The sequence below is a fragment of the Tursiops truncatus genome, chromosome 19 (genome assembly GCF_011762595.2).
Source record: "Tursiops truncatus isolate mTurTru1 chromosome 19, mTurTru1.mat.Y, whole genome shotgun sequence".
NCBI lineage: Eukaryota > Metazoa > Chordata > Mammalia > Artiodactyla > Delphinidae > Tursiops > Tursiops truncatus.
Window position 1 is genome coordinate 50,678,255 of NC_047052.1, and position 11,891 is coordinate 50,690,145.

General features: G+C 46.6%; 1 protein-coding gene across 11 annotated transcripts in view; it reads right to left on the minus strand.

Moving 5' to 3' along the window:
• Positions 1 to 11,891, minus strand: part of ODAD1 (outer dynein arm docking complex subunit 1) — a 33,031-nt gene that overhangs the window by 16,015 nt on the left and 5,125 nt on the right. For 3 of the 11 annotated variants that reach the window (XM_073796089.1, XM_033844411.2, XM_073796088.1), the window contains exons 3-5: positions 11,558 to 11,650; positions 10,228 to 10,327; positions 9,872 to 10,061 (exon numbers count right to left, since the gene is read on the minus strand). The exons of 1 other annotated variant lie outside the window; for it this stretch is intronic. In XM_073796089.1, coding sequence (XP_073652190.1) covers positions 9,872 to 10,061; positions 10,228 to 10,327; positions 11,558 to 11,627 — 360 coding nt within the window. In that variant the 5' untranslated portion in view covers positions 11,628 to 11,650. Of the gene's footprint in view, positions 1 to 9,871; positions 10,062 to 10,178; positions 11,502 to 11,557; positions 11,651 to 11,891 lie in introns of all 11 variants that reach the window. 7 more of the 11 variants (XM_033844413.2, XM_073796090.1, XM_033844414.2 and 4 more) reach the window with 5 other exon arrangements.

The following is an 11,891-nucleotide window of genomic DNA, read 5'->3' on the forward strand; positions in this document are numbered from 1 at the left end:
TGCAGAAAAATTACAGTCACCCTTCAGTATCCACAGGGGATTAGTTCCAGGACTCCCCTCAGATACCAAAATCCAAAGATGCTCAAGTCCCTTATATAAAATGGCATAGTATTTGCATATAACCTACGCACAACCTCCTGTATACTTTAAATCATGGCTAGATTACTTATAATACCTAATACAATGTAAATATTATGTAAATAGTTGTAAATACAGTGTAAGTGCTATGTAAATAGTTGCTGGCCCCCAAAATTCAAGTTTAACCTTTTGGAAATTTCTGGAATTTCTTTTTTTTTTTAATATTTTCCATCCTTGGTTTGTTGAATCCACATATACAGAAACTGTAGATATGGAGGGCCAACTGTACCACAAACCTTGTGGCTTAAAACAACACCTCTTTATTATCTTGAAGTTTCCATGGGTCAGGAATGTGACACAGCTCAGCTGGAACCTCTGCTCAGGACTCACAAAGCTGCGATCAAGGGGTCACCAGGGCCACGGTCTCATCCAGGACTCACCACGTGGTTGATGGCAGAATTCAGTTCCTTGTGGTTGCAGGACTGAGGCCCTCAGCTCCCAGGAGCCCCCAGAAGTTCCCTGCCATGTGGCCCTCTCCACAGCATGGCAGCTTCTTCAGTCTACTATGGTGCAGTATTAAATAGCATAACCGGGCTTCCCTGGTGGCGCAGTGGTTAAGAATCTGCCTGCCAGTGCAGGGGACACAGGTTCGAGCCCGGGTCCAGGAAGATCCCACATGCCGCGGAGCAACTAAGCCCGTGCACCACAACTACTGAGCCTGCGCTCTAGAGCCCGTGAGCCACAACTACTGAGCCCGCGTGCCACACCTACTGAAGCCCACGCGCCTAGAGCCCGTGCTCCGCAACGAGAAGCCACTGCAGTGAGAAGCCCGCACACCGCAACAAAGAGTAGCTCCCGCTCGCCGCAACTAGAGAAAGCCCGTGTGCAGCAACGAAGACCCAACACAGCCAAAAAAATATAAATAAATAAATAGCATAACCTCATCAAGGGAGGGACAACCCATCACCTGTGCCAAATTCAGCCGTCACGAGTTCTGCTGCCACTGAAGGGGAGGGGATTCTATAAGGGTGTGACTCACTGCGGGTCATGATAGGGTATGTTCACCTCAGCCTAGATGAGAACGTTGATGTTATGAAAATCAGAAAATGCTCATTGTAAATCAACTATACTCTAATATAAAATTTTTTAAAAAAGAAAATGCTACACATCAGGGTGCTTTCCCCCGCTAATTGCTGGTTTCCCAGCACACCCCTGTTAGATGTTTCTTCGGGGGCTAAAAAATTTACTAAGAAATTAAGGGCTCCAGGAACAAAGAAAGTTTAGGTGAGATAGGCTGGGACCTGGGACCCTTTACTGGAGTGCTTGTACTTGGACCTGGACAAACGTCTCCTCCAGCAACAGAATACAAAGAAACTGTAAGGGACCAAAAATAACTGCATGCACGTGCAATCAGTGGGGCAATTATGAACAATAAGACAAAAAATGGCCACAAACCAACGGCCACTTCTGAGGTGCTGGGAGCAAAAGCAGGGTACAGCTCTTGATGCCCGCACACAGCACCACCAAGGGGGTGGGCAGACCGCCTAAGCTTCGCCTCCTGCCCCACCTACCCATTCACCCTACCCTCACCCCATTTAAGGAACAAGTTCACCCCACCCTTAGGGGAGCAAGCAAGGGAACCTGTTACTTGTTTTCGCTCCCTCATCCCAGACCAGAATTCCTGGTCTGGCCTCTTATCAATTTCTATGGATTAAAGGGTCCAGTCTTGGGAATTCCCTGGCGGTCCAGTGGTTAGGACTCGGTACTTTCACTGCCGTGGCCTGGGTTCAATCTTTGGTCGGGGAACTAAGATCCCTCAAGCCGCGTGGCACGGCTTAAACAAAAAAGCAAACAGATAATATGCATTTCAAAAAATAAATAAATAATGAAGATGCCAATATTTGGCCACTGAAAAAGCTTGTGCGGTGTTGGGGGAAAAAAAAAAGTCCAAGAATCCGAGTCAATAACATAGGTAGTTCAAGGAATTCTTCCCAAGATTAGAAAACACTCTCCTTCAATTTTTAAAAGTATTCAAATGTTGCTCTTTACATTTAAGTACCTAATCTAACTAGACTTGATGTTTTCAGATGATGTGAGGTAGGAAATTTTTTCTCAGCTTTGTTGAGGTATAAATGACACACAATAAAACTGCATATATTTAAAGCAGACAATTGGGTAAGTTTGACATAATCGAAGGAGTGAACATACCAATCACCCCCAAAGTTTCCTCTTTGCCATTCCCCCTGCCACTTCCTTCCTGCAGCCCCCCACTCCCATGCAGTAACCCAGTTAGGCCAGTTTGCATTTTCTAGAGTTTTAGTTTATTTTTTTAATTTTTATTTTTTTATTTTTTTGCGGTACGCGGGCCTCTCACTGTTGTGGCCTCTCCCGTTGCAGAGCACAGGCTCTGGACGCACAGGCTCAGGTGGCCATGGCTCACGGGCCTAGCCGCTCCGCGGCATGTGGGATCTTCCCGGACCGGGGCACGAACCCGTTGTCCCCTGCATCGGCAGGCGGACTCTCAATCACTGAGCCACCAGGGAAGCCCTCTAGAGTTTTAGCTTAATGGGATCACATAGTATATACTCTTTTTTTGAGGGGAGGAGTTTGGCTTCTTTCACTCATAACAATTATTTTGAGATTCATCCAAGTCTTTGGGTATATCAATAGCCCATTCCTTTTTTTTCTTTAAATTTATTTTATTTATTTATTTTTGGCTGCGTTGGGTCTCCGTCGCTGCACACGGGCTTTCTCTAGTTGTGGCGAGCAAGGGCTACACTTTGTTGAGGTGCACGGGCTTCTCATTGCGGTGGCTTCTCTTGTTGTGGAGCACGGGCTCTAGGCGCGCGGGCTTCAGTAGTTGTGGCACGTGGGCTCAGTAGTTGTGGCTCATGGGCTCTAGAATGCAGGTCCAGTAGTTGTGGTGCATGGGCTTAGTTGCTCCGCAGCATGTGAGATCTTCCCGGACCAGGGCTCAAACCCGTGTCCCCTGCCATGGCAGGCGGATTCTTAACCACTACACCACCAGGGAAGCCCTACCTTAGCCCATTCCTTTTGACTGCTGAGTAGTATTCCTCTGTATGGATGTACCACAATTTGTTTATCCATTCACCTGTTGGTGGACATTTGGGTTGTTTCTGTTTTGAATTTTACAAATAAAACTGTTATGAACATTCACATACAATTTGCTGTAGGAACATGTGCTTTCTTTTTCCTAGGGTAAATACTTAGGAGTGGAAATGGCTGAATCATACGGTAGGTGGACGTTTAGTTCTTTAAAAACTGCCAAACTATTTTCCAAAGTGGTTGTCCCATTTACATTCCCACCAGCAGGGTGTGAAAGTTCCAGTTTCTCCACATCCTCACCAACAGTTGGCGAGATCAGTCTTTTAAATTTTAGCCATTCTAATAAGTGTGCAGAAGTAGCTTGTGATTTTAATTTGCATTCCCCTAATGACTAATATTTCAACGTGCTTGCTTCCACGTTATATATATTTGGTGAAGTGTGTGTTCAAGTCTTTTTGCCCATTTTTCCTATTAGGTCGTCTGTTTTCTTATTGAGTTTAAAACTACTTAATATATTCTGGATATAAGTTCTTTGTCAGGTACAGGCTTTGCAAATATTTTCTCCCCATGTAGGACTTGTCTTTTCATTCTCTGAACAGACCCTTTTAAGGAGGAGAAGTTTTAAAATTCTATGAAATCCAATTTATCAATTTTTCCTTTTATGGATCATGCTTTTGGTGTTGCATCTAAGAAATCTTTGCCTAACCCAAGCTCACAAAGATTTTCTCCTACACTTCTTTCTAGAAGTTTTATAGTTTTAGGTTTTACATTTACGTCTATGATGGGTAACATCTTTTTTTCCTTAAAAAATGTTATTGTGCACAGAAAAGTGCATAGATCACATATGTACAGTTTATTATATATATATGGTTTTTTTTTTTTTTTTTTTGTGGTATGAGGGCCTCTCACTGTTGTGGCCTCTCCCGTTGCGGAGCACAGGCTCCGGACGCGCAGGCTCAGCAGCCATGGCTCACGGGCCTAGCCGCTCTGCGGCATGTGGGATCTTCCCAGACCGGGGCACGAACCCGTGTCCCCTGCATCAGCAGGCGGACCCTCAACCACTTGCGCCACCAGGGAAGCCCTATTATATATTTTAAAAGTGAACATCCTTGAACCACCACCCAGGTCAAGAACTAGAATACTGACAGCACTGCAATCTAATCACTACCATCTTCCCCTCCACAGAGGTACCACTCTCCTGTCTGTGTTAGTTTCCACTGCTGCTGTAACAAAATACCACAAATTTACTGCCTTAAAACAAAACAAATTTATTATCTTACAGTTCTGGAGATCAGAAGTTGGAAATCAGTCTTACTGGGTTAAAAATCAACGTGTCAGCTGGGCTGTATTTCTCCTGAAGGTTCCAGTGGAGAATCCATTCCTTGCCTTTTCCAGTTTCTAGAGGTTGGATTCCTTGGCTTACGGCCACTCCAACCTCTGCTTCTGTTGTTACATCTCCTCTCTCCATAATCACATCGTCTCCTCTGACCCTGACCTTCCTGTCTCTCTCTTATAAGGACCCTTGTGAGTAAATTGGGCCCATTCAGATAATCCAGGATAACCTACCCAACTCAAAATCTGCAATCGTCACGGGGTCCAGAGATGATGACATGGACATCCTCGGGGAGTCATTAATCTGTCTGCCATACTTCCTTAAGTGAAATTCTTTATAGTTTTATCACCCAGGTATAAACCCCCTAAACAAAAGTTTGGCTTGGCCTGGTTTTGAATTTTATGTAAATGAAATAATGCTGTCTGTATATTTTATGCCTTGCTTCCTTCAAATGTTTGTGAGATTCATCCACAAACATTTCATTGTAATTTTTTATTGTTGTATACTATGTCATCATAAGAATATACTACATGGGACTTCCATGGTGGTCCAGTGGTAGGACTCCGGGCTCCTAATGCGGGAGCCCAGGTTTGATCCCTGGTGAGGGAACTAGATCCCGCATGCATGCCGCAACTAAGAGTCCGCATGCCACGACTAAGAGTCTGAATGCTGCAACTCAGAAGTCCGCACGCCACAACTAAGAAAAGATCCTGCATGCTGCAACTAAGACCCGGCTCAGCGAAAATAAATATTTTTCAAAAAGAGAATATACTACAATTTATTTATTCATTCAAATATTCATGAACATTTGGGTTATTTGCAGTTTGGAGCTAGATGATATGAATAATGCATCTATCAACATTGTTTTCATGAGTCCTGGTTCCAGGGTATAGACTCAGAAGTGGAATTGTTGGGTGGGAGGATGGGTTACTGACAAATCTAAACCATTTTCTACTGGGAAATGACTTTGGTTTACTTCCTTCTAACACCGTTTCCATGGAAACATGCTGGGCTAATGTAAATACGGAACGCCAGCTGTGTTCCCAGGCAACAATGCTGATTACAAAAATGGCCCCTGATTGGTGAACTATATCAGATTGGAAGGATTATGAGTGGACTCATAGACCCCAAAGGCCTACATGACCAGGACTGAATAGAAAACTGGTTTCTCTGTGGGGTGTTTCTTACAATGGAATACGTTCCTTGTGGGGTCTTAGAAGCTGCCCTGATGATCTGTTACAAGAGGTGGCTCATGTTGTATATAAAACTTCCCTATGCCAGGGTGAGCAACACCCACCCCTACAGTATCATCCAACTGAAGATGCTGAGAAGCAGCCCCTGGACGCTCAAGGAAGATGTACTGGATGCTGTTGTGCAAAGATGCTGTTGTTTCTTGTCCTCTTTCCTTCTACAGAGTTAAGTGAACCTGGTGCCAAGTGACAGCCTATTGGATCCTGTGAGTGTGATGGTCAGGTAGAGCCCAAGACTGCTTCTGGTGACCGTCCATGCGGAGTAGATGCAACCCCAGATCGCAGGGTATGTCTCTCTTCAAATTTAATAGATAATGGGGGAAAAACACTTTTCAGGATACTCATGACAATTTAGACTCCCACCAACTGGTGGGGTCTTAGCAACCAACACTTCATAAGAGTTCTCACCATTCCTTCTTTCCCCAGCACTTGGTATTTTTGGACACTAATTTTTGAAAATCTGGTGAGTGTGTAATGATACCTCCTTATGGCTTTCATTTGCCTTTCTCTGAATACTGATGAGTAATAATTCTTCCATTCATTGGACATCTGAATTTCTTACTTGGTGATGTGCCCACTCAAGTCCTTTGACTGTTTTTATTTCTTTAATTTTTTATTTTTTTAATTAATTAATTTATTTTTGGCTGCATTGGGTCTTTGTTGCTGTACTTTCTCTAGTTGCGGTGAGCGGGGGTTACTCTTCGTTGAAGAGCACAGGCTCTAGGTGGGTGGGCTTCAGTAGCTGTGGCACGCGGGCTTCAGTAGTTGTGGCTCGCGGGCTTAGTTGCTCTGCAGCATGTGGCATCTTCCTGGACCAGGGCTCAAACCCGCGTCCCCTGCATTGGTAGGAGGATTCTTAACCACTGTGCCACCTAGGAAGCCTTCCTTTGACTGTTTTTAAATTGAGCTGACTCTTTAATGATTTGTAAGAGATCCTTATATGTCCTTGACGCTAGGTTCTTTGTCAGCTATGTCTTACAAATAACCTTCAGTATTGTGACTTAGTCTGCACGCTCTTTATGGTTCTTTTGATGAACAGGAGTTACTAATTTTAAAGTCATGGAATGTATCAATCTTTTCCTTTAAAAGTAGAGATTTCTGTAACTTAAGAAATGTTCCGCACTTTCACACATTTAGACCTTTGATTCATCTGGAATTAGTTTTGGGGACAGTGAGAGGTAAGTGTCTGGTTTCATCTTACAGTATATGGATATCCAATTTTCACAGCACCATTATTAGAATCCTCCTTTTCCCATTTCTTGAAGTCAAATATCAAGTGTCCACATATGCATAGGTCTCATCCCCGTCTCTCTGTTCTGTCCCATTATCCCACTTGATTAGCCCTGCATCAATTATAAGAGATTTATTTATTTATGTCGCATCGTGCTGCATGTGGGATCTTAGTTCCCCAACCAGGGATCGAACCCGTGCCCCCTGCATTGGGAGCATGGAGTCTTAACCACCGGACCGCCAGGGAAGTCCCATAAGACCTTTATAATAAATCTTGATAACCGATAGAGCAAATCCTTCCATATTGTTCTTCTTTTAAGTAAATTTTAGTCATCTTGTTCATTGCACTTCTCTATAAACCTTAGAATCTCTTTATCAATTCCATCCATTAAAAATAAAAACTTTTAGTGTTTTGTAGGGATTACACTGATTCTATAAATCAACTTGGAGACCTGACATTTTACAACACTAACTCTTCCAATCCATGAATATGGTATATTTCTACATTTATTAAATTCTTCTTCAATATCCCTCAATAAACTTTTACAATTTACTCTATCGAGGTCTTGCACACTTTTGTTAGATTTCTTCCTAGGTACTTCTTTTGGCTATTATAAATTTGTCTTTTCTTCTTCTATTTTCTAATAGTTATTGCTAACACAGGGAAATATTAATTTTGTATCCAGCCACATTGTTAAAATACCTTGTTAAGAATACCTTGTTAGGGCTTCCCTGGTGGTGCAGCGGTTGAGAGTCCGCCTGCCGATGCAGGGGACATGGGTTCATGCCCTGGTCAGGGAAGATCCCACATGCCGCAGAGCAGCTGGGCCCCTGAACCATGGCCGCTGAGCCTGCGTGTCCGGAGCCTGTGCTCCGCAACGGAAGAGGCCACAAAAGTGAGAGGGCCACGTACCGCAAAAAAAAAAAAAAAAAAAAAAGAATACCTTGTTAAAATACCTTGTCTCTTAGTACGTTGAAGTTACAAGACACAATCTGACTTCCAATGTTTCTTTTGAGAAATCAGTTGTCAGTCTAACTGTGGCTCCTTTGAAAGTAATGCCTTTTAACAATTTTCTGGCTGCTTGTATATTTTGGAAATTTCCATATGTCCTGCATAAGCGTGGCTTTTTTGTTCATCCTGTTTTGGACTCTAAGGCATCCTTGAATCTGTGGATTCATTCTTTCATTGGTTCTGGAAAGTTCTCAGATATTATCCTGTCACACATTACCTCTGTCCCGTTCTCTTTCTGTTCTTCTGAAACTTTTATTAGACAACTGTTAAACCTTCTCACTAGATCTGCAATTGTCTTGACCACCCTTCCACATTTCTCATCTTTTTGTCTCTCTGTGCGAGATTCTGGGTGATTTCTTTGGAACACATTCTTTCTTCAGTTTTTTGGGGGGTTTTGGGGGTTTTTTTGGCTGCATTGGGTCTTCGTTGCTGCGCGCGGGCTTTCTCTAGTTGTAGCGAGTGGGGGCTACTCTTCGTTGCGGTGCGCGGGCTTCTCATTGCAGTGGCCGCTCTTGCTGTGGAGCATGGGCTCTAGCATGCGGGCTTCAGTAGTTGCAGCATGCGTGCTCAGTAGTCGTGGCGCACAGACATGTGGGATCTTCCCAGACCAGGGCTTGAACCCACGTCCCCTGCATTGGCAGGCGGATTCTTAATCACTGCGCCACCAGGGAAGTCCCTTTCTTTGGCTTTTATTTGGCTTATTGTCTATCTCCCCAGTAGAATGTAAACTACATGAGAGCAGATTCCTGTCTGTTTTGTTCACTGCTGTGTCTTCAACACCTAGAACAGCACCTGGCACTTAGTAGGCACTCAACAAATATTTGTGGAATGAATGACTATCACCAGACAACTACATCCTTTCTTGAGCTCATGAGGAACTTTACAGAGCTCTATTCAGAGGACCCCACCTGACCTACAATTCTCCATAATCAAGTTTCTTAGGGCAAAGGAATCCATGGAGTCAAGATAATAAGATCATCCCGGTTGGACCTGTCTCTGGTGAGTTCCCATGAAAGACTAAGGAAAGCCAGCTCCGGCAGCCAACGCACACTAAGCCACTGTACTACCATGAAACAGCCAAAATTTTGAGGTGTGTAAATCAGACAGAATTCAGCTTCCAAAAGGCAGCTCAGGGTGATATTGAGAGCTGAACAAACGGACTGATTGAAAGTCAAATGTAATAAAACTACAGAACATGTAGTAGACAGAAAAATGCCCCTCACCCTCCTGCCCAGACGTCCACATCCAAATCCCTGGAACTTGTGAATATGTCACTTAAAGTGGCAAAAAGGACTGTATCTGTGTGTTTATGAACTGTGTCACAATGAGTCGTGGTCCTAAAAACTGAAAAGAACACTGGCCTAGAAAAGTCACATTGTTTGCGGGGCCAAATAACAAGGTCTTGAAGCAAATAGGAAAAATCTGTCTAGGGAATTCCCTGGCGGTCCAGTGGTTAGGACTCCGTGCTTCCACTGCAGGGGGCAAGGGTTCAATCTCTGGTCAGGGAACTAAGGTCCCACATGCCACACGGCACGGCCAGGAAAAAAAAAATCTGTCTAGACTCTGCTGAGTTACCCACATCCTCTTTTTGCAGATGAAGAAACTACGGCCCGGAGAGGTGAAGACTTGCCCATGGTCACATAGCGCTGATGTGCCAGGACCAGGATTCTAATGCAGGTTTCACTGACTCCAGAAGGTGAATCTTTCCCCCTTAACCACCTTTTTTGAAGGTGTGGGGCTGTGCTCAGCACTAAATACTCGTATTCCTACCGGAGCCTGAACACAACTCCCCCAGGGAGATGCTTTCAATAACCCCATTTTTCAGATGAGGAAGGTAAGGCTCAAAGAGGTTATGACACATGCTCCTAAGTAAGATCCACCAGGTCTGCTCTCAGAACCCACCTGCCTGTCCAGGGCTCTGGTCTGCTCCTGCAGCTCCTTGACCTCAGCCTGCGCCCGGACCCGGCACTTGAGCAGGTGACCCATGTTTTCCAGCTTCTTGCTGTCCTGCAGCCGCGTGACGTGGCTCTGGGCAATGCTGATCTGGACCTGCAGTTTGTCCCGCACCCCCTCCAGGCGCTGGATCTCCTCACTGCCCAGGCAGGGAAGTGGAGGGGAAGCCAGAAAGGGGCAGAGCTCGGCCTCACTAAAGTCCAGACACACTGGGCCTTCCCTCCCCCGTCAGCCCCAGGAGGAGGCCAGCACCCACCTCCTCAACAGCCCCGCCCCAGCTCCAGGGCCCCAGGTGCTTGGCTCACAGTTGCTTGTTGATGCGCTGGTGGACCTCCTTGCTGTAGGCTCGCCTTTCACCCTCCATCACTTTGCATTGCCGCTGCAGTCTGCTCAGCTCCCAATCCACTGAGGTGGGACCAGGCCAGGGAGGGACTCCATAGGAATCCAGGTTCCAGCCCCTCCCTCCCCAGCACCTAGGAATTCTGGCTCCCTGAGGGTCTCACAAACTTCAACTGAACTGCAGACCCAGTTCCCAACACCACTCTAGGGCTGCACCTCAGTTCCTGTATCCCTCAAGCTCCCTCATCCCTTCACACTTCCTGTACCCCAAGCCGACCTTCGCATTTTTCCCCTAAACCCACTCCTACCCGGGGCTTGGGCACACATGTTTCCCCACTAGAGGGCACTCCTCGGAGGACTCACAGTCCTCAGGGACCAGAAGCACAGGACCTGGAACTTGGGAAAGCTGAGGACAGGTGCCAAGACCCCCGGGGCACCACTGCTCTTCCCTCCCTCCCCTTCAGCCCACTGCCCAGCCTTCCTCAGCCCCACCTCCCGCCTCCTCGCTCTCAGCCCATCCCCCTGGCTCAGGCCTCATCCTCCCCTTTCTGGACCGTCACCCCATCACCCCAGCCTCCTCCCTAACCTCCTGGCCTCCCCTCACAGCTCCAGAGGTCTTTCTATACCTAGAACTGTCACAGGCCTCCCTGGCGCGCCAGCATCTCCAGGACAAAGTCCCAGTTCTTCACCCTGGTGTTCAAGGGCCCACAGACCCGACCCTACCCACCTCTCCGGTCTCGTCCACTAGCTCCCCATCTCTCACGGCCCAGTGGTTCTCAACCAGGAGCAATTGTGCCCCCTTAAAGACATATGGCCATGTCTAAAGACACTTTTGATGGTATGGTGCGGGGGCAGGTTGGGGGGTGCTACTGACATGAAGTGGGTAGAGGCCAGGGATGCACTGAGCATCCTCCAACACACAGGACAGTCCCCCGGATAGCAGGGAATGATCTGACATCTGACCCCAAGGGTCAACAATGTGGAGACTGAGAAAGCTTGCTCTAGTCATATGCTGTTCTCTCTGCGGAAACACTCGTCCCTTCCTTCTCCTGTTGGTAATTCCTGAGAGAAGTTCTGGGCCCCGCTCAAACTTCTGCAGTAAGTCTTCCCGGCCGTTCCACTCCCCAGGCTTGGCCCGCCCATCTGCCCGGCTCCACCTCCATTCTGGAGCCTGTGCGTTTCCCCACCAGAGGGCGCTCCTGAAGTCCCTCCCTGTCCCCAGTGCCTTGTTGCACAGGACCTGAAACATGGGAAAACCGGGAAAAGAATGAATGAAATAAAGAATGTATGAATTACCCGTTCCCTCCAGGAAGGCCTCGCTTCCATGCTCGGAACGAGCGCTCCCAGCAGAGAGTCCTAAAGGCATCTTGGCCAAAGAGGGTGGGGCTCCTGTAGGGGTGGGACAGGACCCCTTCAGACGGCGAGCAGGAGAGGGCTATAGGAGGAGGGCGGGCGATGAACAGCGAGGGGCTAGGAATTGGAAGAGAGTGACCCCAGAACTAGCTCTGGCCTTTCTTTGAGTCTCAATTTCTCCAGTGGGTTGGAGTGGGACATCTCTAGGGTCTCTTCCCATGCCTCTCCCGACCTCCCACCTCTCACATTCTCTGTCTTGCGTCGCGGCTCTGACTCT